The sequence below is a fragment of the Nerophis ophidion genome, linkage group LG15 (genome assembly GCF_033978795.1).
Source record: "Nerophis ophidion isolate RoL-2023_Sa linkage group LG15, RoL_Noph_v1.0, whole genome shotgun sequence".
In the NCBI taxonomy this organism is placed as follows: domain Eukaryota; kingdom Metazoa; phylum Chordata; class Actinopteri; order Syngnathiformes; family Syngnathidae; genus Nerophis; species Nerophis ophidion.
Window position 1 is genome coordinate 20851886 of NC_084625.1, and position 24472 is coordinate 20876357.

Sequence of the window (24472 nt, forward strand, 5' to 3'; positions counted from 1 at the left end):
GAATAAAAGAAACCCTTAGAGAAGATGGCGATCACAGACAAAGCTTACGTAAAGATTTTATGGAAGTATTATTGTAGAAAACTTATTTGCAAATGCGTATCGCAATCTGTGCGTCTGTAATCCAATTCACGTGTCAGTGTACTAGTGTGTGCCTGTATCTTAATGTGTGTGTGAGTAATCAGAGCCGCCTGTGCGTGTTTCAGGTAGTCTGTCTTTATTTATGATTTGTCTGTGCGTATTTTATCGATTGGCTTTCATTTTACACGTGACTTTTTGCTGTGTTTCTACCATGAAAGAGTTGTGCATGCGGAATCATATTAGTGTGTGGATATTCAGATGTGTGTAATTGTATTTGTAATGCAGTCTGTGTCTAAGAGTTGTATGCGCGTAAATTTTTTTAGCTTGTCTGTCTTTTTGCATGTGACTTTTGCGACACTTCCGCCGTTTCCGACACTGGTTTGTCTCCTTGCACCCACTAACGTTCGTGTTGAAGCAAAAAAAAATTGACTTTCCAAGACTTCATGTTTTAGCAATAGTTGTCCGAAGTATTTTGTTGTCAAATAAGTTTAATTTGTAAGTAATTTTATGATACATAGCAGCCAAAATGATCACATTTTCTCCTTCTGGGGCGGGGCTCCCACCTACCCACTACTGGTCAGATGTGCTCAAAACACCTCCCCATGGGGGTGGGGCCAGGGGTCCAGATGCCCAAAACCAGTGGCTTCTCTCAATGCGGAGACGTAGCAGCTTTCAAACCACCCGAATGCCTGCGCATCTCACACATAGTCACTCTCTAAGGGAGCCCCGCGCCTAACGGAGGAAATGTGATCATTTTGGCTGCTATATGTCATGACATTACTGATAACTACTTTTGACAACTGTTTAAACATGAACTTCTATTAAATAAAGTGATGGAAAGCCCACTGTTTTTGGCTTCAACACCAAAGCGAGTGTAAGTGGGTGCAAGGCGCTGACTAGTGGTGAGTATAGGGAAAGGTGAGGTGAAGTTACAGACAGACAATTATTTTTACAAGTTCGAATCGCTGCACGGACCGACAACTCTTACGTGACAGAAGTGTCGCAAAAGTCACATGTAAAAAGACAGCCAATCAGAGTTCCTGCTTCACACAAATCTGATTTCAGACGCACACATCTCTTTATGCACATACATCTCTGAGACACAGTTTGATTTACAAATACACACATCTGAATACGCACACAGAAATATGATTGCGCACACCAATCTTTTCACGGCAGAAACGTAGCAAAAAGTAACATTAAATCCTGGAAATATGGACAGACATATTTAATTTTTACCCACAGATAAACCAGAATATGGATAGACAACTTAAGAAATGTGGCTCTGATTATGCACGCATGCATGCGTGCATGCCACACACACACATTAGTATAGTACACAGACACATAAATTGGGTTACAAACACACATTTGCAAATAATTTTACTTCAATAGTATTTCCTTTAGCGTTTCATTTGAAAGGCATTCATGTACTCACCAGCGCTTCTGTGAGCAGCTCTGTCCGATGCTCCGTGGAGAACTTGAGCGTCTCCGACTTCTTGCCGGTACCTTTTCGGAATGTGAGATTAAACTCTGTTCCCTGGCCTTTTCCAACCGGGCCAATTCCACAGATGTCTCCATAAGGCCACTAGCGATGCGGCACGTGACACAAAACAAAATAAAATTCATTAGCCAAAAGCAAAGCACGCTCCACGTTAACTAAATAATCGTCGCTTACCTGATTTGTTACTTCTAGCGTGGTAGGGTTGTATGTCGTGATGCCGTGGGTTCCCACAGAGAAGACACGCTTGTACCTGGAACACACAAAAAGATGTGCTGTCTTTTATGTACCGCAGTTGGAAACGTGCAATAGGGAAAAAATGTCAATCAGTTTGCAGTCGGTGAAGACCTTTAAAAAAAGATGAAGTGCCAATGTGGCGTTTGTGTATGTGGCATCAACATGGTTACAGGCATGTTTGAAGTGTGCACAGCTTGCTCTTTCGCAAGCAGCCTGCAAGCTCAAAATGCTGACTGGGCTTCTCCTTCTGTGTCTCTCATGCACATCCTCATCAGGCCTGCACAACTTTGAAGAGGTCTGGTAAAGCATCCATTCAAGCAAGCTCTCGACTTAACGCCAACAGACAGGACACGCAGCGGCCCCGAGTGGAGCATGGAGACAAAAAGCAATCCAGAGTCATGTCCAACTCCCCTACCCACCAATTAATGTCGCTCCATTTGAATGCCTCTTTAGAGTCTCTCCTTTTTGACCCTCTCCCTTGCTAAAACAATCCTATCTGCTTGGACCAAACAAAAATAATAATATGGGTGAGGTCATTTTTTTTAACTAAATGGATATTGAAAAGTAAAGAGGGGTTAAGGTGCAGATGACAGCGTGTTTAGAAACTTAAGCTAACCAGGTGAAATGGACTACAGTAGAGGTCTTTAACAAACCTCCAAGTGGGTCCACAGAGGTTCTGCAGCGGGGTCGTTAAATTTTTATTTGATTTTACTTTTTTTTTAATATTACCCCTGCTATATTTCAACAGATTTGTCTTTATATATACGTTAACAATGATCCATTACATTGTAGTTTAGTTTAGAACTGACAGTGGCATGGCTGCCTAACTCACTGTAAAAACATGAACATTTATATTATTGGAATAGTATTTACAAACCCTGTTTCCATATGAGTTGTGTTAGATGTAAATATAAACGGAATACAATGATTTGCAAATAATTTTCAACCCATATTCAGTTGAGTATGTTACAAAGACAACATATTTGATGTTCACACTGATAAACGTTTTTTTCCCCAAATAATCAATAACTTTAGAATTTGATGCCAGGAACACGTAACAAAGAAGTTGGGAAAATTGGCAATAAATACTGATAAAGTTGAGGAATGCTCATCAAACACTTATTTGGAACATCCCACAGGTGTGCAGGCTAATTGGGAAAAGGTGGGTGTCATGATTGGGTATAAAAACAGCTTCCCAAAAAATGCTCAGTCTTTCACAAGAAAGGATGGGGCGAGGTACACCCCTTTGTCCACAACAGCGTGAGCAAATAGTCAAACAGTTTAAGAACATCGTTTCTCAAAGTGCAATTGCAAGAAATTTCGGGATTTCAACATCTACGGTCCATAATATCATCAAAAGTTTCAGAGAATCTGGAGAAATCACTCCACGTAAGCGGCATGGCCGGAAACCAACAATGAATGACCGTGACCTTCGATCCCTCAGACGGCACTGTATCAAAAACCAACATCAATCTCTAAAGGATATCACCACATGGGCTCAGGAACACTTCAGAAAACCACTGTCACTAAATACAGTTGGTCGCTACATCGGTAAGTGCAAGTTAAAGCTCTACTCTGCAAAGCCCTTTATCAACAACATTCAGAAACGCCGCCGGCTTCTCTGGGCCAGAGATCATCTGAGATGGACTGATGCAAAGTGGAAAAGTGTTCTGTGGTATGACAAGTCCACATTTCAAATTGTTTTTGGAAATATTCGACGTCGTGTCATCCGGACCAAAGGGGAAGCGAACCATCCAGACTGTTATCGACGCAAAGTTCAAAAGCCAGCATATGTGATGGTATGGGGGTGCATTAGTGCCCAAGGCATGGGTAACTTACACATCTGTGAAGGCACCATTAATGCTGAAAGGTACATACAGGTTTTGCAACAACATATGCTGCCATCTAAGCTCTGTCCTTTTCATGGACACCCCTGCTTATTTCAGCAAGACAATACCAAGCCACATTCAGCACATGTTACAACAGCGTGGTTTCGTAAAAAAAGAGAACAGGTACTTTCCTGGCCCGCCTGCAGTCCAGACCTGTCTCCCATTGAAAATGTGTGGCGCATTATGAAGCGTAAAATACGACAGCGGAGACCCCGGGCTGTTGACGACCGAAGCTCTACATAAAACAAGAATGGGAAAGAATTCCACTTTCAAAGATTCAACAATTAGTTTACTCTGTTCCCAAACATTTATTGAGTGTTGTCAAAAGAAAAGGGGATGTAATACAGTGGCGAACGTGCCATTTCCCAATTACTTTGGCACGTGTTGCAGCCATGAAATTCTAAGTTACTTATTATTTGCAAAAAAAAAATGTTGTTTATGAGTTTGAACATCAAATATCTTGTCTTTGTAGGGCATTCAATTGAATATGGGTTGAAAAGGATTTGCAAATCATTGTATTCCGTTTATATTTACATCTAACACAATTTCCCAACTCATATGGAAACGAGGTTTGTACTTTAGCATTTAAGATTAGTGCTCTAATTGCAACAAACAATTAGGATGTCAGTCCTCAGCTAGCAGTTCGCGCAGCGCTTGGCAACTCGTGATTAGTGCGCTAGTTGCCAGGTAGCAATTAGCATGTTAGTTATTATCTAGCAATCAGTGCGACAGTTGCCAGCTAATGATTAAGATGCCAGTTGCCAGCCAGGAATTAGCGGCTTTATACTGTATTATTTGAATATTTTAGTACATTATTACGGACTAAAAATGTATCTTTAGGACCAGTTTAATTCAAAACACGATCACGATTTTAGTTGGGTGTCCCTGTCTTTCTCTGGATCAGTTTAGGTAGGGGTCCCTTGCCTGGAAAATGTTAAAGACCAAAAATGATAATAACCTAAATCTGGTGCACCCATTTATTCTATGCGGATAATGTACAATGCCAACTGCCCAGAAGCTAAATAAATGTCCACATAAAGATGCATTAAATGCTTCCCCAGCCTACAGCTAATAAAGGGCCTCACAGGGCCGAGGTATCCTGTTGTAAGACAAGAGCGTTGTGTGAGGGTCGATTTGGTTAAAACTTTCCCTTCCACTTCTGATGTTTCATAATACAACAAATTGGGCAACTTCCTGTGCAGAAAAAATACTTCTGCTCCTTCATTGAGTTTTAAACAAGGTGAAGCAAAACCAAAAGTTAAATACAGCGCAACATGGCCCAGCCATTCATTCTCTATTATGGTCAAAGCCTAGACATTCAGTAACTATTGAAAAACAAAGACAATACTTAATCCGTCACCTGTCTGGCATGCGCACAGCAGCCCTGATATGGCGAACATCACCCACCACAGGATGAATGAGAGTCTAACGACAGCTAAATGCTATGCTGCCTTGCTTATGTTACAACTGTAATGGGACAAAGGCATTTAGAGAGCAAGTACTGGTAATATGATCTCACCGCCTCTCAGTCCGAGCAAGACCTCATCCGTTCTCTAAAAGGCGATGGTCGCCATAATGCTTCACTGTGTCACATGTCATATTAAAGCAAAAAAAGAGCAACTGAACTGTATGATATACTGTAACTGTAGCAGTCTTTTCTATACTTTCATTTGTATGTGGTGGCCAACAAATAGATTTGACGCTATTGTTAGGTGGCAATTCGCATCTTAACTCCACTTCTGCACACAGGTCATGTGCACCTAGTCTGCCAGAGAATAAGATGATGTAGCAGAATGGATTAGTTGAACCAATTTAGCAATTGTGTCACTATAGTCCTCGACCCCTTTAGTTATTAAAAGGGTAATATTGTAGTGAACAATTAAACACTCGTTAAAAGTTAAAAACAGCAAGTGTTTCTTGCGTTATGCATTTACTCTGTAATAAAATACTGTATAAGCGGAAACAAAAAGCGGAGTATTTGTCATTGGAGAAAAGATTCAGACATATCGGGCACCTTCACAAGCCTGGGAAGTGTGCATTGCTACCGCTGTGAAAGACAAATTTTGGAGTTATCGAAGTTTGGAGACCTATTATACAAATATGCAACCTAGCTTAAACTGGCAAGAGTCATGACTAGTGATAGTGCTAAGAAAACAGAGCCTGGACTCTTGACGGATGGTAACACTTGAAATATGCAAACCAGTACAGTGTTTCCCACGGATTGCAAAAATATCAGTGATAGTGGGGGCGTGGCCCGGTGTGATGGGGACGTGGCCAGGGCTGTGTCAATATGACATCATATAATTTGCATAATCACAGATGATCCATTTATTTTCTTTAAAAAGGCTAAAGTAATGTTAAACTAAATTTTTTTTTTGATCATTGTTATTAGTCATTAGTATTAACATATATATATTTTATATTATAGCTTTTTTTCTCTATTTTTCAATTGTTGCTGCTACTTCTATTACTATTGTATAGTGTAGCACAGGCTGCACTTTGTACACCTGGTTTATTAACATATTAGTCTGCCCTCCATGAATATTGGAATGTAATTGCCAAAAACATAAACAGTCTTTTACATTAGAGATAAAAATAATAATTTGATAAACATTGATAGTGTGAATGTGAGTGTGAATGTTGTCTGTCTATCTGTGTTGGCCATGCAATGAGGTGGCGACTTGTCCAGGGTCTACCCCGCCTTCCGCCCGATTGTAGCTGAGATAGGCACCAGTGCCCCCCGTGACCCAAAAGGGAATAAGCGGTAGGAAATGGATGGATGGATGGATAAATATTGATAGTCTCCACAATGCAGTTACTGTAAAACTAAGTACAGAAAGGACAGAACATTAATATACTCTACATATAAAGTACACATACATGTAGGAGTCAATACCGTTTGTTATAATCTGAAAAAAAGTAAAACAATTATATAATGCTGCTAACCTAATGCAGGCTAAAGAAAACTCGCAGCGCAAACTTGTACAACCAACGTTTATCGAACGGAAAAAAATTGACATTGAATAGTATGTGTATTTCTACTTACAGGCATACATTCACCACATTGTAGTAACAAATACAGGCCGCTATCTTTGTACTACTCAATGAGTGTCCTACAGCACACACGCCACTGTGTGTGCGTGCTGACTGATTACGGAAGCCTCTTGCTCAAACTTTTATTTTTAAAACAAAAATATTAATTAAATTTAAAACAAATATATAGTCGATGTTTTGTGGAACACGATTATGGGAGATGGAAGCCGACCGCCACAAGTAGAGAATATATAGGAAACTTTAGTGGTGACCAAAGCGGGTGTTGTTTTTTTATGGGCTTGGTGCACAAACAGTAAAAATGGACCGATAGAGCAAAAAGGCATAAAATAACGGAAAAATCTGGAAATCTAATATTAATGACAACACAAAGATATTTTTCAAGAGGTTCCATGATTATTTTAATGTACATACCACACTCCCTTGTGTTGTATATCAGTGTTTCATAACCATTGTTGGGTTGTAAGCACCCTTTAAGGGGCCAACCAAAAATCTTTGTTTCTCAGTTTATGTCCGTATGGTGTGGTTCTCAGTTGTAATACACGTTCACACCACCAGTGGCAGTAATGACAATATCAAACAAACAGAAGAAGTCTGAAGCTAAGTCTTGAGAAATTTCTTAAGCTGTAAAAAATTATGACTAAAGTAGCGTAGCTTTATTTTCATTTGAACTTTAACATTTTATTGACCGTTTATTAAAAAACATTATTATTTATTATACATTTTATTAGAATGTATTTATTTTAACACAATGCAGCTGAGATAGGCTCTAGCACCCCCCGCGACCCCAAAAGGGACAAGCGGTAGAAAATGGATGGAATGATGGACTACATAATTTATGTACATTTTGTTTTTATCAGTATTTAGGAGTTCCTTCTTTTGCAGTATATTTGATTAGTATTTTTTTTTTTTGCAATCAGCCTGACCTAACCCATTATATTAATCTTTGGGATTAACACATGGTTACATATCATTTGACACAGTTGTAAACTATATGTAGGGAATATATAACTAATAAATATGATTAAAATCAAGAGTAAGATTACTAATTTAGTGTTAATATTTGAGTGGACCCCAGACCCTACTGAAGTGGAAAAGTTTGGTCCTGAGGTTAAAAAGGTTAAAAAAAGCCATCCAACAACTTGCAAACCATCACCACAAACAGATTGGAGACAAACTACCTCTCAGAAAAACACACGCAGATTCATACAAAACTTCATGGTGAAGGTAAATAACAACCGTGTAAAGCAATAATAAAGAAGTATGTGAATGTTCTATGAGGTTCCTTTTATAACAGAGCACTTCCACAAAAAGGAAGTCCATATAATGGAGGGACTGAGTCAGTTTTTTCTGAAGCGTGATTACAGAGACAAGTCGCTGTTGTTACCCGACACAAAAGATGAGACAGCAGAGACAGAGCCTCACAAACCCTGAAATCCATATGGTAAGGCGAAAAAAAGCAGTCAGTCTTACTTTCCCCTCCAAGAGTGCTTGGTGGTGTAGAAGCAGGCCAGGTCTTGATTGTCTTTCAGGATGTTCATCTTTTCACAAGACCTGAGCAGCACAGAAGTTGGAAAATTGAAATTAGGCAAGAAATATTCCATTTTTTGTTTTATAACATTAACTGAGCCGAGAAGGAAAGTCTAAAGTCTTCCGCAATGGTTACACGGCTGGCAGCCCGCCGGCGCACACACTTCGCAGAGTCGTTCAACATACTACAGCACAATGGCAAAGACTCCCCTTAGCCAACAGAACTAATATCCAACATTATTCTCTTGTCTGATCATAGAAGTAGTTTGTTTACAGACATGGTTCTAAATCAATCGTGACAATCAGAATGGATGTTCACAGTCAGGGTTAATCTCTTACTCGTATATGGCATCTGCAAAGGTGACATTTGTGGTGCAGTTTAAAGCCACATTTTGAGGTGCTACGGACTGGAAAAAACAAAAGAATGAGCTGATAATGATGTCATGAAAAAAATCATTAAAGGACTGTAAAGGCGCTGTAAGGGGGTTATAACTGCATTTCTTTCCTGACTGCTAGACGACTGCACTGGGATAGGAGTGAGAGTGGGAGGTAACGGTTTGTGTCAGTACTCTGGAAAAACTCTGACTCTGGATTTCTTTCCTCTGCAATCTGAAAAAAAGCCCAAATCATAGAATGCCTAAAAACACACATTCAATGTGTAGTACATAAGCACCAGTTTAAGAAAATGATTAAGGTTGCAACACAATACATGTGCAAAGAGCCTTAGAGCCCAGTCTGCCATTTTCTTTAACAATCACAGATGGGACTTTCAATCCAATGCAAGGAAGTGATGCAATGCAGGACAAAATACATTATTTTAAACATTGGCACTGTTCTATTCTGATGTGTAAAAGAAAGAGGCCCTGGCAGATTCCAGGATTGAGTCATGTGACAAACCCTTCCATGCGCTTCCTGTCTGAATGCAGATCAATAACGAGATAGTAATAGACTATCCTTGACAGGGATTAGAAGAAGAAGCAATGCTAAGACAAAAAGTACACAATATTTAAAAATGATTCAACAATTCTGATAGGACGAGCAACTTCCCCAAGTTAGTTTATTAATTGTTGAAGTCATGTAAATATTCTCCTTCATGTTTCATAACACGGTACTAACACAAACACTACAATGTGAACATTCCATTTCAAATCCAAATGTTTAATTTAGTCTTTATTAACAGGGACAATGCACAGAAACTTTAAGTTCAAAGACAGATATGTTCTGTACCAGATTATAGCTAAATATCAATCAATGATTATTTATATAGCCCTAAATCACTAATGTCTCAAAGGGCTGCACAAACCACAACACAAACCACAACGACATCCTCAGTAGAGCCTACATAAGGGCAAGGAAAACACACACCCAGTGGGACGTCGGTGACAATGATGACTATGAGAAACCTTGGAGAGGACCTCTCGGGAAACCAAAATAGCTAATTTCCATCTGCAGTCCCTGGCTACCTAAATTAAAGGGATACAAAAATCATGCAATAAAATCATACCATATCACATAATTAAATTTTTAAAAAGTCATAAAATGCCCTTTCATGGACACATACTTAATATACAATACAACCACATCTCATTTACATCATCACACAAAGACAATACATGCTCTTGTTCACATCTGTCATTTGTAAAACAAGAAAAACAACCATGATTTTAACACACACACCTCACAATTTACAACAAAAATGCTGCCATGGACTGCGATGAGATGGCGACTTGTCCAGGGTGTACCCCGCCTTCCGCCCGATTGTAGCTGAGATAGGCGCCAGCGCCCCCCGTGACCCCGAAAGGGAATAAGCGGTAGGAAATGGATGGATGGATGGATGCTGCCATGGATAAATATAATACACATTAATTTGATCTGTCAAACACAGTGCCTACCTCAGTGACCGTGAGTGCAGCTTTGATTGCTCCAAAGCCACTTTTTAACTTCAATTGTAAATGTAGAGTAATCTGTTAAAATGTTCAAGTTTGTTGTGAGGTTGTTCCATTCCTTTATGGCTTTATATGAAAAGGCTGATTGTGCAAAAAATGTTGGTCCATTGTGTATATGTTGTCCATTACAGTCAATGAATGGTTCGCCCGTGGAAATAGCATTAAACATAAGGCAGGGTGCAAGGTTCCATCTGTCATGTGACATGAAGAGGAAGGTATTTGATTGCCTACATTCAACAAAAAAACTAAAATATTTAATGGAAATAAGAGTTCATGGGAAACTATTACGCACTCTGGTACTGTATGAAACATTAGTCAATTTAACAAAGGTCTCTGGAGAAAGGGCCACGCAGTTTGTCGGAGTGGAAATGCGTTGAATAAAAACAATGTATGACAAGCGTTACCTGGCTTATCAGCACTTTTAACAAGACTCCTGCACTACAAGGGGCCTGTACGGTTGATTACCAGGCTCATGACAATCAAATGCTCCACATCGCCATCACTGCAGTTTTATTGAAACAAGACAACTTGAATGGATGGTTATTATTTAATATAATACGACGAAGACAGGAGCTGGAGCTAGCGTGTTGTGCTAGCCAGAAGATTAGCGGCTAACGCAGCGCATCAATGTGGTTCTGCATAGCAGCTAGCTAGCCGCATTAGCAGCAGTCTTCAATCAGGCAAACATGCGACAAGATGGCTTTTTTAAAGGCAAAAACACCGGTTACCTGCAGAAATCACGAGCGGGTATAAATTACAGCTGTCCCTCGGCCCCCCGCCCTCCTCGGTGCCCTGACGTTGCTTGGCGTGCCCGCTCCAGAGCCGAAGGTGCAGAGTTACGCCGTATCCCCCCCACTACTGCGCTCAGGACGCTGCCATATTCCAAATAGCATAAGTGGGCCTCTGCGCATGCGCGACGTCTGCCCTGTCATGCGGCGGTCAGCTGATTGGACTGTCAGAACTCGGGGGGTAGCGATAACCGGTCCCAGGTAAGCGCCAAGTGCGTTTCGGGTCTCTTTTTGAATTGTCATATACAGTCAAAACCGATCACAGAACAGGTTACGTTTAACGAAGTCTAATCTACCCTTTTTCAGTTACTTCCATTCTCAGAACACACTCAGAACATATTTACTCTCTATTGAGTCATTCATTTCATTGACAATTTTCGATGTTTTAGATCAGTGGTCCCCAACCACCGGGCCGCGCGGCTCGATTGGTACAGGGCCGCAGAAGATTTTTTTATTATTTATTTTATTTTTTTTAATAAAAATAAATAAATAAATAATAATCATAATAATAATATTTGGCTTCACGGTGGAAGAGGGGTTAGTGCGTCTGCCTCACAATACGAAGGTCCTGCAGTCTTGGGTTCAATCCCAGGCTCGGGATCTTTCTGTGTGGAGTTTGCATGTTCTCCCCGTGAATGCGTGGGTTCCCTCCGGGTACTCCGGCTTCCTCCCACTTCCAAAGACATGCACTGAGGGATAAGTTGATTGGCAACACTAGATTGGCCCTAGTGTGTGAATGTGAGTGTGAATGTTGTCTGTCTATCTGTGTTGGCCCTGCGATGAGGTGGCGACTTGTCCAGGGTGTACCCCGCCTTGCGCCTGATTGTAGCTGAGATAGGCGCCAGCGCCCCCCGCGACCCCAAAAGGGAATAAGCGGTAGAAAATGGATGGAAGGAATAATTTTTTTTTTTTTATTAAAACAACATAAAAAACACAAGATACACTTACAATTAATGGCCCAACACAAAAAAACTACCCTTTTCATGACAAAAACCTCCCTTTTTCATTTGTCCCGCGGGCCGCGGGACAAATTATCAAGCGTTGACCGGTCCGCAGCTAGAAAAAGGTTGGGGACCACTGTTTTAGATGACAAAGGCAGGAAAACAACACCTTAAACTCATGAAGGATTAGTGTGCCCTCTGGCGACATGCAATAAAAATGACGTCATTCCAAAGCAGTGGTTCTCAACCTTTTTTCAGTGATGTACCCCAGTGGTTCTCAAATGGGGGGTACGGGTACTTGAAGATATGCCAAGGGGTGGGTGAGATTTTTAAAAAATATTCCAAAAATAGCAACAATTTAAAAATCCTTTATAAATATATTTATTGAATACTTCAACAAAATATGAATATAAGTTCAATATTCAGTGTTGACAGCTAGATTTTTTGTGGACATGTTCCATAAATATTGATGTTAAATATTTCTTTTTTTGTGAAGAAATGTTTAGAGTTAAGTTCATGAATCCAGATGGAACTCTATTACAATCCACAAAGAGGGGACTTTAAGTTGATGATTACTTATACGTGTAGAAATCTTTATTTATAATTGAATCACTTGTTTATTTTTCCAACAAGTGTTTTAACCTATTCAGGGGCCTAGTGGTTAAAGTGTACACCCTGAGATCAGTAGGTTGTGGGTTCAAACCCCGGCCGAGTCATACCAAAGACTATAAAAAAATGGGACCCATTGCCTCCCTGCTTGATACTCAGCATTAAGGGTTGGAATTGGGGGTTAAATCACCATAAAGGATTCCCGGGTGCGGCACTGCTGCTGCCCACCGCTCCCCTCACTTCCCATGGGGTGATCAAGCAGAGGACAAATTTCACCACACCTGATCAAGGGGGTGGGTTCAAATGCAGAGGACAAATTTCACCACACCTTGTGTGTGTGACAATCATTGGTACTTTAACTTTAACTTAACTTGAAAGACTACAAATTAGCAATATTTTGCACTGTTATACAATTTAATGAATCAGAAACTGATGACATAGTACTGTATTTTACTTCTTTATCCCTTTTTTTCAACCAAAAATGCTTTGCTCTGATTAGATGGTACTTGAATTAAAAAAATGTTCACAGGGGGTACATCACTGAAAAAAGGTTGAGAACCACTGATGCACCCCCTGTGAACATTTTTGTAATTCAAGTACCCCCTAATCAGAGCAAAACATTTTTGGTTGAAAAAAAGAGATAAAGAAGTAAAATACAGCACTATGTCATCAGTTTCTGATTTATTAAATAGTATAACAGTGCAAAATATTGCTCTTCTGTAGTGGTCTTTCTTGAACTATTTGGAAAAAAAGATATAAAAATAACTAAAAACTTGTTGAAAAATAGACAAGTGATTCAATTATAAATAAAGATTTCTACACATAGAAGTAATCATCAACTTAAAGTGCCCTCTTTGGGGATTGTAATAGAGATCCATCTGGATTCATGAACTTAATTCTAAACATTTCTTCACAAAAAAAGAAATCTTTAACATCAATATTTATGGAACATGTCCACAAAAAATCTAGCCGTCAACACTGAATTTTTACATTGTTGCATTTCTTTTCACAGTTTATGAACTTACATTCATATTGGTATTATTCAATAAATATATTTATAAAGGATTTTTGAATTGTTGCTATTTTTAGAATATTTAAAAAAAATCTCACGTACCCATTGGCATACCTTCAAGTACCCCCAGGGGTACGCGTATCCCCCATTTGAGAACCACTGTTCTAAAGCATCAAAGATTAAAACAGGAACACAGACGTTCACACAAGCTGGAAAAAGTCAGGGAGTAAGTCCAACAAAAAGCCTTGAATATATATCAGTGAGAACAAATACCATATCATGTTGCTTTGTACAGCCATAATATGGGAATCTGGTAAAAACTGAAATCTAAATAAGATAAAATATCTCAAATAAGGGTGATATTTGCTTATTTTCTGTCTGAGAAGATAATTCTTCTCCCTAAGTAGATTTTATTTTAGAGTGTTTTACTTTTTTTAAGGGTTTTGTTCCCAAATGATCTTAGTAAGATATTACAGCTTGTAGCTGAGATTTTATGACTTATATTGAGTAAAACATGCTTGAAAATAGAATATCAACTGATGCAAAGCTGTGTCATCAACACTCAAAAGTATATAACTACTTTTTTAAAGTAATAATTTCTTGCTTAAAGCATGAAATAAAAAATCATGATGCCAAGCGCATATCATTATGTCAAGATAATGGCATTAGCATTTACTTAATTTAAAAATAGTTTTCAACAAATTGAGCAAAAAGGTCTCATTGTTTTCTACCAAGAAAAGTGCACTTGTTATTAGTGAGAATATACTTATTTTAAGGTATTTTGGGTTCATTGAGGTTAGCTAATTTTACTTGTTTTGGAAAGTCTTGACAAGCCGAGTTTTCTTTGTTCCATTGGCAGATAATTTTGCTTCGTTCAAATAAAATACCCCTAATTTTGTATTTTTTTTCTTGTTTTTGAACACTGAATTTTTGCATTGTACTTTGTTCTCTCATTACATGACAAGAGTGTGTTAACTATAATTCATCAATCCAATACCAGCCCTGCCTGCAAAGAGGAGGTTGAGGTGCAGCATGATGACAAAGCCATTCAACACATTGGTTCTCTACACCTAAAGATGAGATGACTAACCTTGATTGGAGGTAAAGGGGAAACATCTTGGCCTCTGTGCTGGACTGATGTTGCACACTCAACTCCATCGGCACAGAGTGGTCACGTTATTAAGCATCTGATTTGGTGAGCAACCATGCGCTGCCCGTTAGGCTAATTCAATTAAAGTTTTAGAAGCTTCCTTCTTGTCCTAAGATCACACTACTATCATAGGAGTGACAAAGAACCTGTGTCCGCAAGCCTCAGGTAGGATGTTAATGAATGTCATTCATATATTTGCTTGCATGACAATGGGTTTATGGAAACATTGGCTTATTGTATGTTTAATTGGACAAACTCTCTTTTTATGTTACATTTTTGGGAGCTTTTAATGGCACAGCATACATTGACGCAATGCTGGTATGTAATGTTTAATCTTTAGATTTATCTAAAATAAAAAGACCAAGTTTTCCACTTCATGAATTTTACATTTTAACCTTTGACGTTTGACTCCTAAAGCCCATGTATCGTCTTTCCAGACATAACAACAGTGATGTCCAAACTGAGGCCGAGGGCCATTTGTCGCCGCAGTTTAGCTTTAAGCGATAGTCATCAAAACCATCAATAAATCAGAAAATACATCCATCGATCCATTTCCTACCGCTTGTCCCTTACAGGGTCACGGGGGGCGCTGGCGCCTATCTCAGCTACAATCGGGCGGAAGGCGGGGTGTACCCTGGACAAGTCGCCACCTCATCGCAGAGAAAATACATTCTTTTAATATTTTTTTCTGTATGTAGCAAAGGTATTCAATTAAAGACTTTCTGTTTTTTCATCAAAGCTCCATCCATCCATCCATTTTCTACTGCTTGTCCCTTTCGGGGTCGCTGGAGCCTATCTCAGCTGCATTGGACAAGTCGCCACCTCATCGCAGGGCCAATACAGATAGACAGACAACATTCACACTCACATTCACACACTAGGGCCAATTTAGTGTTGCCAATCAACCTTTGCCCAAGTGCATGTTTTTGGAGGTGGGAGGAAACCGGAGGGAACCCACGGAGTCACGGGGAGAACATGCAAACTCCACAAGATCCTGAGCCTGGGATTGAACTCAGGACTACTCAGGACCTTCGTATTGTGAGGCACATCTTCAACCGTGCTGCACTTGATCAAACCTCTGAAATGAATTAACTTTAAAAAATATAGATTTATGGATGAATATAACAATATCACGTATTGTATATATTATAACATCCATCCATCCATTTTTTACCACTTGTCCTTTTCGGGTCATGGGGGTGGCTGCTGGAGCCTATCTCAGCTGCATTCGGGCGGAAGGCGTGGTGCACCCTGGACAGGTCGCCACCTCATTGCAGTATATTATAACATTGAAATACAAATATGTAAATTGATGTTAACATACAGGTGAAACTAAAACATTTTTAAAATCGTACAAAAAATATTATTAAATTATTTTAATCTTCTATTTTTTTACCCCCCCCCCCCCCTCCCCCCGTCAGCGATCCTGTTCTGTCTCCCTGTAATGTTTGTCTAAACTTGAATGGGATTGTGCTGAAAATTTTAATTTTCCTGAAGGAACTCTCCTGACGGAATAAATAAAGTACTATCTAATCATCTAAAAAATCATTCATGTCAGCAATTGAACTTTAAATATAAAACTAATATGTGACATAAACTCATCACTGCACATGCAAAGTGAAATATTTATTTGTTAACATTTTGATAATCATTGCTTACGGTTTGTAAAATGCCCAAATTTGCTGAGATTTTTAATGCAAGGTTTTCATAATGATAGTGCTCTTAAATATCAAAGAAGGCTTGAAATATGTGTTGCATGTCACACTATGAGCCTATGTCATACTGTGTATTAGTTTCACCTTTTAAATGTAATTGTTGAATTAACCTTTGGACAATATTAATTTGTTTTGTTTCAACTGTATATGTAACATTTTCTAGTAACTCGTATTGTAAACAAGTGTGTTGTTAGATAAAGCCAGGGGTGTCAACTGACAGCCCGTGGGCCGGATCAGGACAGGTTTTATCCGGCCTGCGGAATGAGTTTGCTAAGTATAAAAAATGATCTGGAAGTTTTGAATTAAAGAAACTGTTGTTGTAAATTTGTCCACTCGATGTCACAATAGCAATTATTTGTATCTTTTGTAGACGTTGCTACATATGTGCAAAATAAACCACATGATTTTAGTGCACCAGTCGAGGAAAATGACCAAACTACATAAATAACATCCTGTAATTTGATTTTGTTAATATTTTTATCTTGATAGATTGAAAATGAACACCAATGTGTTGACTGATACTGAGACCATTAACCGCAACATGTATGTGTATAAAAAAATATATATATATATGATTTGTACATTTTCAGAATGTATTTGTTCTATATTTAATCTAAGAAAACAATTTGAATTTGTCTTTATTTTTAAGTTATCGTGCCGTGATGTCACCAGTCTGGTCCACTGCTATAAGCTAATATAAAGTTTCACGTGTTGTCCAACATATGAAATAAATGTTGTGTTTAAAAATATATATTGAAATGCAGTATTTATAAGGAATCAAAATGATTGCCAAAGTATTATTTAATACCTTTATTTTCAAGATGAGATTATTAGTTTTTTTCTTGAACGTATGCAAATAAATAACTATTTAATAAAATAGCAATGATTAAAGTGTAGAAAAACAATAGCTTTGGTGGAAATGATAAAGAAATTACAGATTCATAACCAAATACCTAGAATCCTTTGCATCCGTGACCCTTCCTGACTATATTATACACCCCGCTAGCTATTGTGTTGCTAGTGTTTTAGTGAGATTAAATAGTACCTGAAGTCGGAGGGGTGTGGCCACGGGTGTGTTGACGCCAGAGTCTCTGAGGGAAGTCATGGCAGCTGCATGGACGGCGCAAGCTCCGCTGATGTCTCCGGTAAGATGAGATTTATTACCACAATTTTCTCACCAAAAACTGCCGGTGGACAATTCATGTAGTCGGGATCCATGTTTGCTTGACCGCTCTGATCCATAGTAAAGCTTAGTATTTGGGAATTTAAACAAGGAAACACCGGCTGTGTTTTTGTGGCTAAAGGCTAAAAGCTTCCCATCTCCATCTTTCAACTTTGACTTCTCCATTATTAATTGAACAAATGCAAAAGATTCAGCAACACAGATGTCCGGAATACTGTGTAATTATGCGATTAAAGCTGACTACTTATAGCTTGGATCGGGCTGGAAAATAATGTCAGCTACAACCGGTGACGTCAAACGCACACGTCACCATACCGCGACATTTTCAACACGACACTTCGCAGGAAACTTAAAATTGCAATTTAGTAAACTAAAAAAGCCGTATTGGCAGGTGTTGCAATGTTAATATTTCATCATTGATATATAAACTATCAGACTGCGTGGTCGGTAGTAGTGGGTTTCAGTAGGCCTTTAAGTCGGGGTCCAGGTTAATCAATTCATGGTAAATCAATTCAGTTTGAAAAATTAATTAATTGTATCATTTTTCTTTTAATAAAAAATTAAAACGGGTCCCACAGACCCAAAAACTGCACAAGGGTTAAATGGGGAAAAAAAAAAAAGAAAAAAAAACATAGCGTCAGCGTTCTTGACGTAATATAGTTAGTACTTCCGGTTCGAGGTCGCCTGTTCCGGGTGACGGTGCTGATTTGTCAAGTAGCCGAGAGTGCATGGCATGGTAGACAAGGTAGTTGGCGGTTTAGACACCAAACTCAGCCGGACGTTTTTACCAACCCTAAACGGAGCCCAAACTAGACAAATTACATCTTATTGCGTGTCTTCTAGCCCTTTTGCGGCCGCCTATCTTCCACCGGGACCCACTTTTGGCCGTTTGTCATTCGCTCCTGCGTGGTAGCTACGTTAGCTTCGCTCTTTGAAAATGGCGGATGTGTCAAGTGAGAAAAGCCTGGACGACTTCTTTGCCAAGCGGGACAAAAAGAAGAAGAAAGAGAAAGGAAAGGGCAAGGAAGCCGCCGCGCAATCGACGGGGGTGATGAAAAAGATGAAAAAAGAGTCAGAAAAGTCCTCCACAAGCGACAACCAAGACACAAATAACGAAAAGGTGACGCATTTTTAATCCTTCGTCTAACAGCGACTCTCGTCTACATTCGCCGACTAAATATTTCCACAACTTCAAATGACATTGAATAAAGTACACGAGTCAAGTAGAGTATTTGGACGAAAAGGCTAGCTAACATGTTAATATTGATTGATTGAATTAATTGAAATTTGTATTACAGTACAGTACATATTCCGTACAATTAAGCACTAAGTGATAACACCCGTGTAAGTTTTTCAACTTGTTGAAGTCGGGGTCCACCTTCGTCAATTCATGGTAACATATCCGCCCGATTGCAGCTGAGATAGGCGCCAGCGACCCCAAAGGGAATAAGCGGTAGTAAAGGGATGGATGGAACATATGCTCCTTGCGGCTCACGTGACGTGATCGAACACATGTTCGCTTCCTCCTAAACTAAAAAGAGTCCATTCAAACTAGTTCGTCACGTCCTAATCAGGCCCATGCACGCCATTGTTCGTGACTGTGCTGTTGCTGCATGAGTGACGTGTGCTGCCTTGTGCTCAGGAGGATGAGGAGTGGAAAGTGTTCGAGCAAAAGGAAGTGGATTACAGCGGACTGCGGCTGCAGGCCTTGCAAATCAGGTGAGGGACATAGTAGAACGTAATCTTTCATAGCTGATGCATGATGGGGGGGCGGGGGTTCCTTGGGTGTCCATGTGGGCTTGTAGCGACGAGAAGGAAGAAGAGGATTACGAGGAGGAGGAGCTTGATGAGGATGGAGAGGTCATCAGCGGCGGCGGTGAAAAAATGTCTGGACCGTGGAACAAGCCTGGGGCCGCTCCTGCCCCTGCGCCACCTGTTGGTCAGTAACTCGTACCACCTTAAAGTTTGGGGTATTTTGGGCTTCACTTTTACAATAAAAATCTTGACGTATAACAACCCGTTTATATATATATATATATATATATATATATATATATCTTGATTGGATTATCCAGAGAATAGTGCTCGATACCGTGGTAGAGCGCAATATGTAGGTGTGGGAAAAATCACAAGACTACTTCATCTCTACAGAACTGTTTCATGAGGGGTTCCCTCAATCATCTTCTGATCAGGAGATGATCTACAATTTAATCCCCAAATCCAACCCTTAATGCTGAGGAGGGGATGGGTCCCATTTTTATAGTCTTTGGTATGACTCAATCGGGGATTGAACTAACGATTTACCGATCTCAGGGTGGACATTGGATCTGCCATGGACAGGCTACTATTGGCAATTTTACATGGCGATTTCACCATCTCTAAATTTGTTTGGTCATGAATATTACAACTAAGATGAATGTTACAATCAAACAACTGGTGTGTAATAGACGCGATACTTACAGTATAAACACTATGTAGGGCGCAACATAACACATTCAGCTTCATGGAAAAAACTGCTTCTTAGTTAGAAAGCCAACACCATTGCAAATGAGTCAACAAAAATTATATAACAAAACAGCACAGTTATTGTTAGCGGCTAATTTTTAAATGTGATATCAAAATACAAAATAGTTTTATCAATTACCTTCATTAATATACACATGTACTGGTATTGATTCCCAGGTACCGTATCTGTTCAAATGTGAACAGTGCCCATGACTAGGAAGCAGGGATGTTGCAAGGTACGTGTCCCCGCTGCATTAAAATATGAAATGACGCAGTAAAGTCGCTCTCCAAGCGTCCCAAGGATGTCCTTGTTTGTTTTTCTTCGTCTCTTGTTTTCAAACCATAAAAGAGGGTTCACTCTGTGCTTCTCTCTCAGCACCAAAAAAACATGAGCACTGTGAAACCTCTTACCAGTCATCCACAATATTTTCTTTTGGCAAAAGCGGGGACTGCTAGCTTACTACACGATGCATGGACACAGCCTGGCTTGTTGCGACTGGCTAGTCCAAAGTAACACAAATTGGGAGTAAAAAAAGATGATGATCGCCGTGTAGGAATATGTCTGCTTTAAACGAGTGAGCAAGATGAGCCTATCAACATTGATAAATAAGCAAGTATGCCAAATTTGTTGGAAATTGATGGCAACAAAGCAAACCACCCTAGCCATGTTCATTCAATATTCATTGAACTGTGACTTTTGCTAACAAAGATTGAAAGTCATTTTTATGGTTAACTTATTGAAGAAAATTAAGATTCCAAATTCAATGGTAAAAAAAATCTGTTTTTTAAATTAGTACTAGCATTAGTGTATATATCTAAGTACATTGGTGCTTAATTTGGTCTCACAATAGTACTGACAAACTTGTTTACTGGCAAAACAATTTGAGGGACATTTTAGTTTTAAGTCTGTTACTAGTTTATTGTATGTACACAACAAATGTGCACAACTTAAAAAGTATGTATTAATAAACATTGTCCACCTGAGAAAAGCTGAATGCAACACAAACGAGGTGTCAGGCTGGTGTAGAAAACCTTGATGTGCATCTTTGGTATGCCATCTCTCTCTTCTTCTGCAACCAACATGAAGGTGACTTCGTGTGTATAGCCTGTTTACTTTGGCATATACAGTACAATGAACAATGGATTTTTGTAGGACAATCTGTGTCCTTAGACGACTTTGGCAAAAGTGTTGTATGCTAGCAAGAGAACAGCTTAAGGGGATCCCACAAACGAACAAATCTAATTTGTAAGCTGTTCCATGTCAAAAAGGCTAAAACACGGACAGATAGTTTAGTTAGGTCTTCGGATCGGCTCAAATCGAGCATCTAGAAGACGATCAAACTGGACTTTCAAGAGGAAGTTAACTTGGTAAGAAGGTTTCTGTAGCTGTAATCTGAATAGAACATAAATCACTTTCCACAACAAATGATGCTGTGCTAGCAGATGTGACCTAATTCACCTGCTGAATGAAGTGTTCCTGTTTCTCCACCTCACAGAGGAAGTAGAGGTGGCAGAGTCTAAACCTGCGGGCGTTTACCGACCTCCAGGAGCTCGACTCACCTCTTCAAAACGTGGCCAGAACCAGGGACCCCCTGAGATTTTCAATGATGCTCAGTTCCCTTCCCTGATGGCCACCGGCAAGCACGTGGAGACTCGCAAGTAAGTCCTGACTCTTCCTACCGTCTGCATAGAAGCGGCGTTGTCCTGAAGTCTTCTTTTCCACGGATGCACCCTCCAGGGACCGAGAGATGGAGAAGACGTTTGAGGTAGTAAAGCACAGGACCCGTGGACGTGACGACAACGGCGGCACTCCCGTGCAGCAGCAGCTTCAGCTGGACAACCAGTACGCCGTGCTGGGTGACAAATAGAGCACCACCACGCCGCCATTTTGGACCGCTGGAAGGAGGCAGCTGAACTCCAGCTGTGTGAACTGCAGTCGCTGCCAACACACCCACACATAGATACATACATACATACATACATACGCACACACATACCCACACACGTATACACTCACATGACTGAACATACCCTTGGCTGGCAAAAGAGAAGGTGTCTGCATATGAAGGCGTGACTAATGGACTCCATAGTATGCTGTGGCGGCGGCAACAACAAGAAGTGGTGATGAGTACTTTGTGGATCACGTACAAAGCAGTGCCTGCGTGTTGCAGATCTTCTATGGACTTCAACCTGCTTTGTGAAGGCCCAACATCACCTCAATCGAGATGATTTTACAAACTTGTGTGAAAAAAGGAATCTAGTTTTCTGCAGCACCATCTCTCGCGCGCGCGCGCGCACACACACACGCATTGATTCTTGGAGCGTTTGGGCCTTTAAGAGGAAGGGACACTACCTGGACCTGGTGGAGATCACATGAAGTCTGCTTTTTGTTTTGTTTTTCAAGTATACCAGCTGTCAGGAAGTTTAAGTCACAAACTTTTAAGAGTTTATTCCATAATCAAAACATTGCCGCACATAGAATTCCTTTAATAAAGTGGCCTTATGGATACAAACGGCTTGGTAATCGGAAGAAAAATATGCTTGTGTCTGCTGAAAGCGCTACTGGATCTTACTCTGTGAGGGGAAAAAAGGAATGTTGTGCTTAACGATTTCAGCTGTGAACTGGTTTTGCATATCCATGGTTTGATTCTGATGCCCTTCATTTATTAGCAGATTTGGCTCTTTTAAAACTTATAATCCTCATAGCATTTAAAGCAAACCAGAACATTTTATGTTAAATGGTAACTGTTCCAGGAAGATCCAAACCCACAAGTTTCTACTTTTAATAAAGCGTGGCAGTGAATTAAGAACACTTTTTCCAATTGATTTAGCGATGTGAAGAATTATTGTGCATGAGATGTGTTGTCTCAATTCCATACAAAGTACTGGAACTGCTGGAACATGTGTGGTGGAAGTAGATGTTTGTGTCATGACAGCAAATTAAAAGTGCTTACGCAAGATATGGTCTGTCATGTTGTTCTTCCAACCCCCAGTAGGTGGCGATAACTCATAATTGTAGTATGCAAACTGATCATTATCTCGGAGACAATCTCATGAAAATTATAACTGGCTGTTGCGTTGTATTTTACCTAAAATAGGTTATTGTGTGAATGCACTAACACTAGTACTGCAGATATTTCCATCCATCCATTTCCTACCGCGTATCCCTATCGGGGTCGCGCATAAAGAAATTAAACATCCACAAGAAGCATTGCACACACACACCTATTGTGGAGCGTTATCATCTACTGGTCCAATTCAGCGCTACGCCTCTTAAATGAGTTCTGATCAAGTTAATCAGACAAACAAAACAACCCAGCCATCAATAAATATTAAATGCATATTTTGTTGTCCAGTCGTTGTTAAAAGTCCGATTTTCACAATTTAGATTTGTATCAGTGTCGATAGTGTCGTCTTCTTCTACTCACCCCAATGCTGCTTCTTTGTGACACCTGACAAAGAATTTGCTATTGCGCCCTGCGGGGTGGCGGGAGTACTACAACCCTATATATTGAATGATTTTCTGAAGCCTACGAGTGATGTTCGGCGGGACAAAATAAAAGCTGTGGTGGTCCGGATGGGGCCCGCAGCCCGATCTAAAGTGGTAAAAGTTTAATGAAAGATTGCTACTGTGTTTGATACTTCAATCCAAAATTGTTGATGGGTTGTTTTGTTCTTTGCCAGTAGATTCCGATAAAGCAAAAACACTGTAGGTGTTGTTTCAGTCTTCGCCGCAGGGTGACGACAACGTCTTTCAAAATGTTATAATCTAAGCCAAAATAAGTCTGAGTTGTTCTGTTCCCTATGTAAATAAAACCAAGTAGTCGTCTGCAATGCGTGGGTTCCCTCCGGGTACTCCGGCTTCCTCCCTCTTCCAAAGACATGCACCTGGGGATAGGTTGATTGGCAACACTAAATTTGGCCCTAGTGTGTGAATGTGAGTGTGAATGTTGTCTGTCTATCTGTGTTGGCCCTGTGATGAGGTGGCGACTTGTGCAGGGTGTACCCCGCCTTCCACCCGATTGTAGCTGAGATAGGCGCCAGCACCCCCCGCGACCCCAAAAGGGAATAAGCGGTGGGAAAATGGATGGATAGTCGTCTGCAATGTGCTGGTTCAGTCTTCGCCACAAGGGGGCGACAACGTAAACTTAAACTGGTTTCAAAATGCAACAAGAACACAAAATAAGACTGTGTTGTACCGCTCCGTGCAGCAAGGTAACAGTGTTTCAAGTTGAAGGTAGTAGCCTACTACTAAAATTAAGCCCAGAGAAGAAGACTATTAGTGCTGTTCCAATCACTGCCGCTAGGTGGCAGTCGCGTAATTAGAAAGCAGTTTA

General features: G+C 40.0%; 2 protein-coding genes and 1 long non-coding RNA gene across 9 annotated transcripts in view; 2 read left to right on the forward strand and 1 right to left on the reverse strand.

Annotated features, from left to right (window-relative positions):
- Positions 1–11127, reverse strand: part of LOC133569396 (dnaJ homolog subfamily C member 13-like) — a 34124-nt gene extending 22997 nt beyond the window's left edge. For 5 of the 6 annotated variants that reach the window (XM_061921687.1, XM_061921686.1, XM_061921685.1 and 2 more), the window contains exons 1-4: positions 10961–11127; positions 8230–8310; positions 1757–1832; positions 1517–1666 (exon numbers count right to left, since the gene is read on the reverse strand). In XM_061921687.1, coding sequence (XP_061777671.1) covers positions 1517–1666; positions 1757–1832; positions 8230–8297 — 294 coding nt within the window. In that variant the 5' untranslated portion in view covers positions 8298–8310; positions 10961–11127. Of the gene's footprint in view, positions 1–1516; positions 1667–1756; positions 1833–8229; positions 8311–9963; positions 10124–10960 lie in introns of all 6 variants that reach the window. The other variant, XM_061921684.1, reaches the window with a different exon arrangement.
- LOC133569397 (uncharacterized) lies at positions 10934–16083 on the forward strand. 2 transcript variants are annotated; one of them, XR_009809804.1, is made up of 3 exons: positions 10934–11221; positions 14548–14777; positions 14847–16083. It is a non-coding gene; the product is annotated as an uncharacterized LOC133569397 (long non-coding RNA). The 2 variants fall into 2 exon arrangements; XR_009809805.1 differs by having other exon boundaries at positions 14583–14777; positions 14847–16082.
- Positions 16084–18310: 2227 nt separating this feature from the next.
- Positions 18311–23095, forward strand: cdv3 (carnitine deficiency-associated gene expressed in ventricle 3). The gene is made up of 5 exons (XM_061921689.1): positions 18311–18750; positions 19273–19349; positions 19436–19569; positions 21632–21794; positions 21874–23095. Exons 1-5 carry the CDS (start codon positions 18568–18570, stop codon positions 22001–22003), a joined length of 687 nt encoding a protein of 228 aa, XP_061777673.1. The 5' UTR covers positions 18311–18567; the 3' UTR covers positions 22004–23095.
- The last annotated feature ends 1377 nt before the right edge of the window (positions 23096–24472 follow it).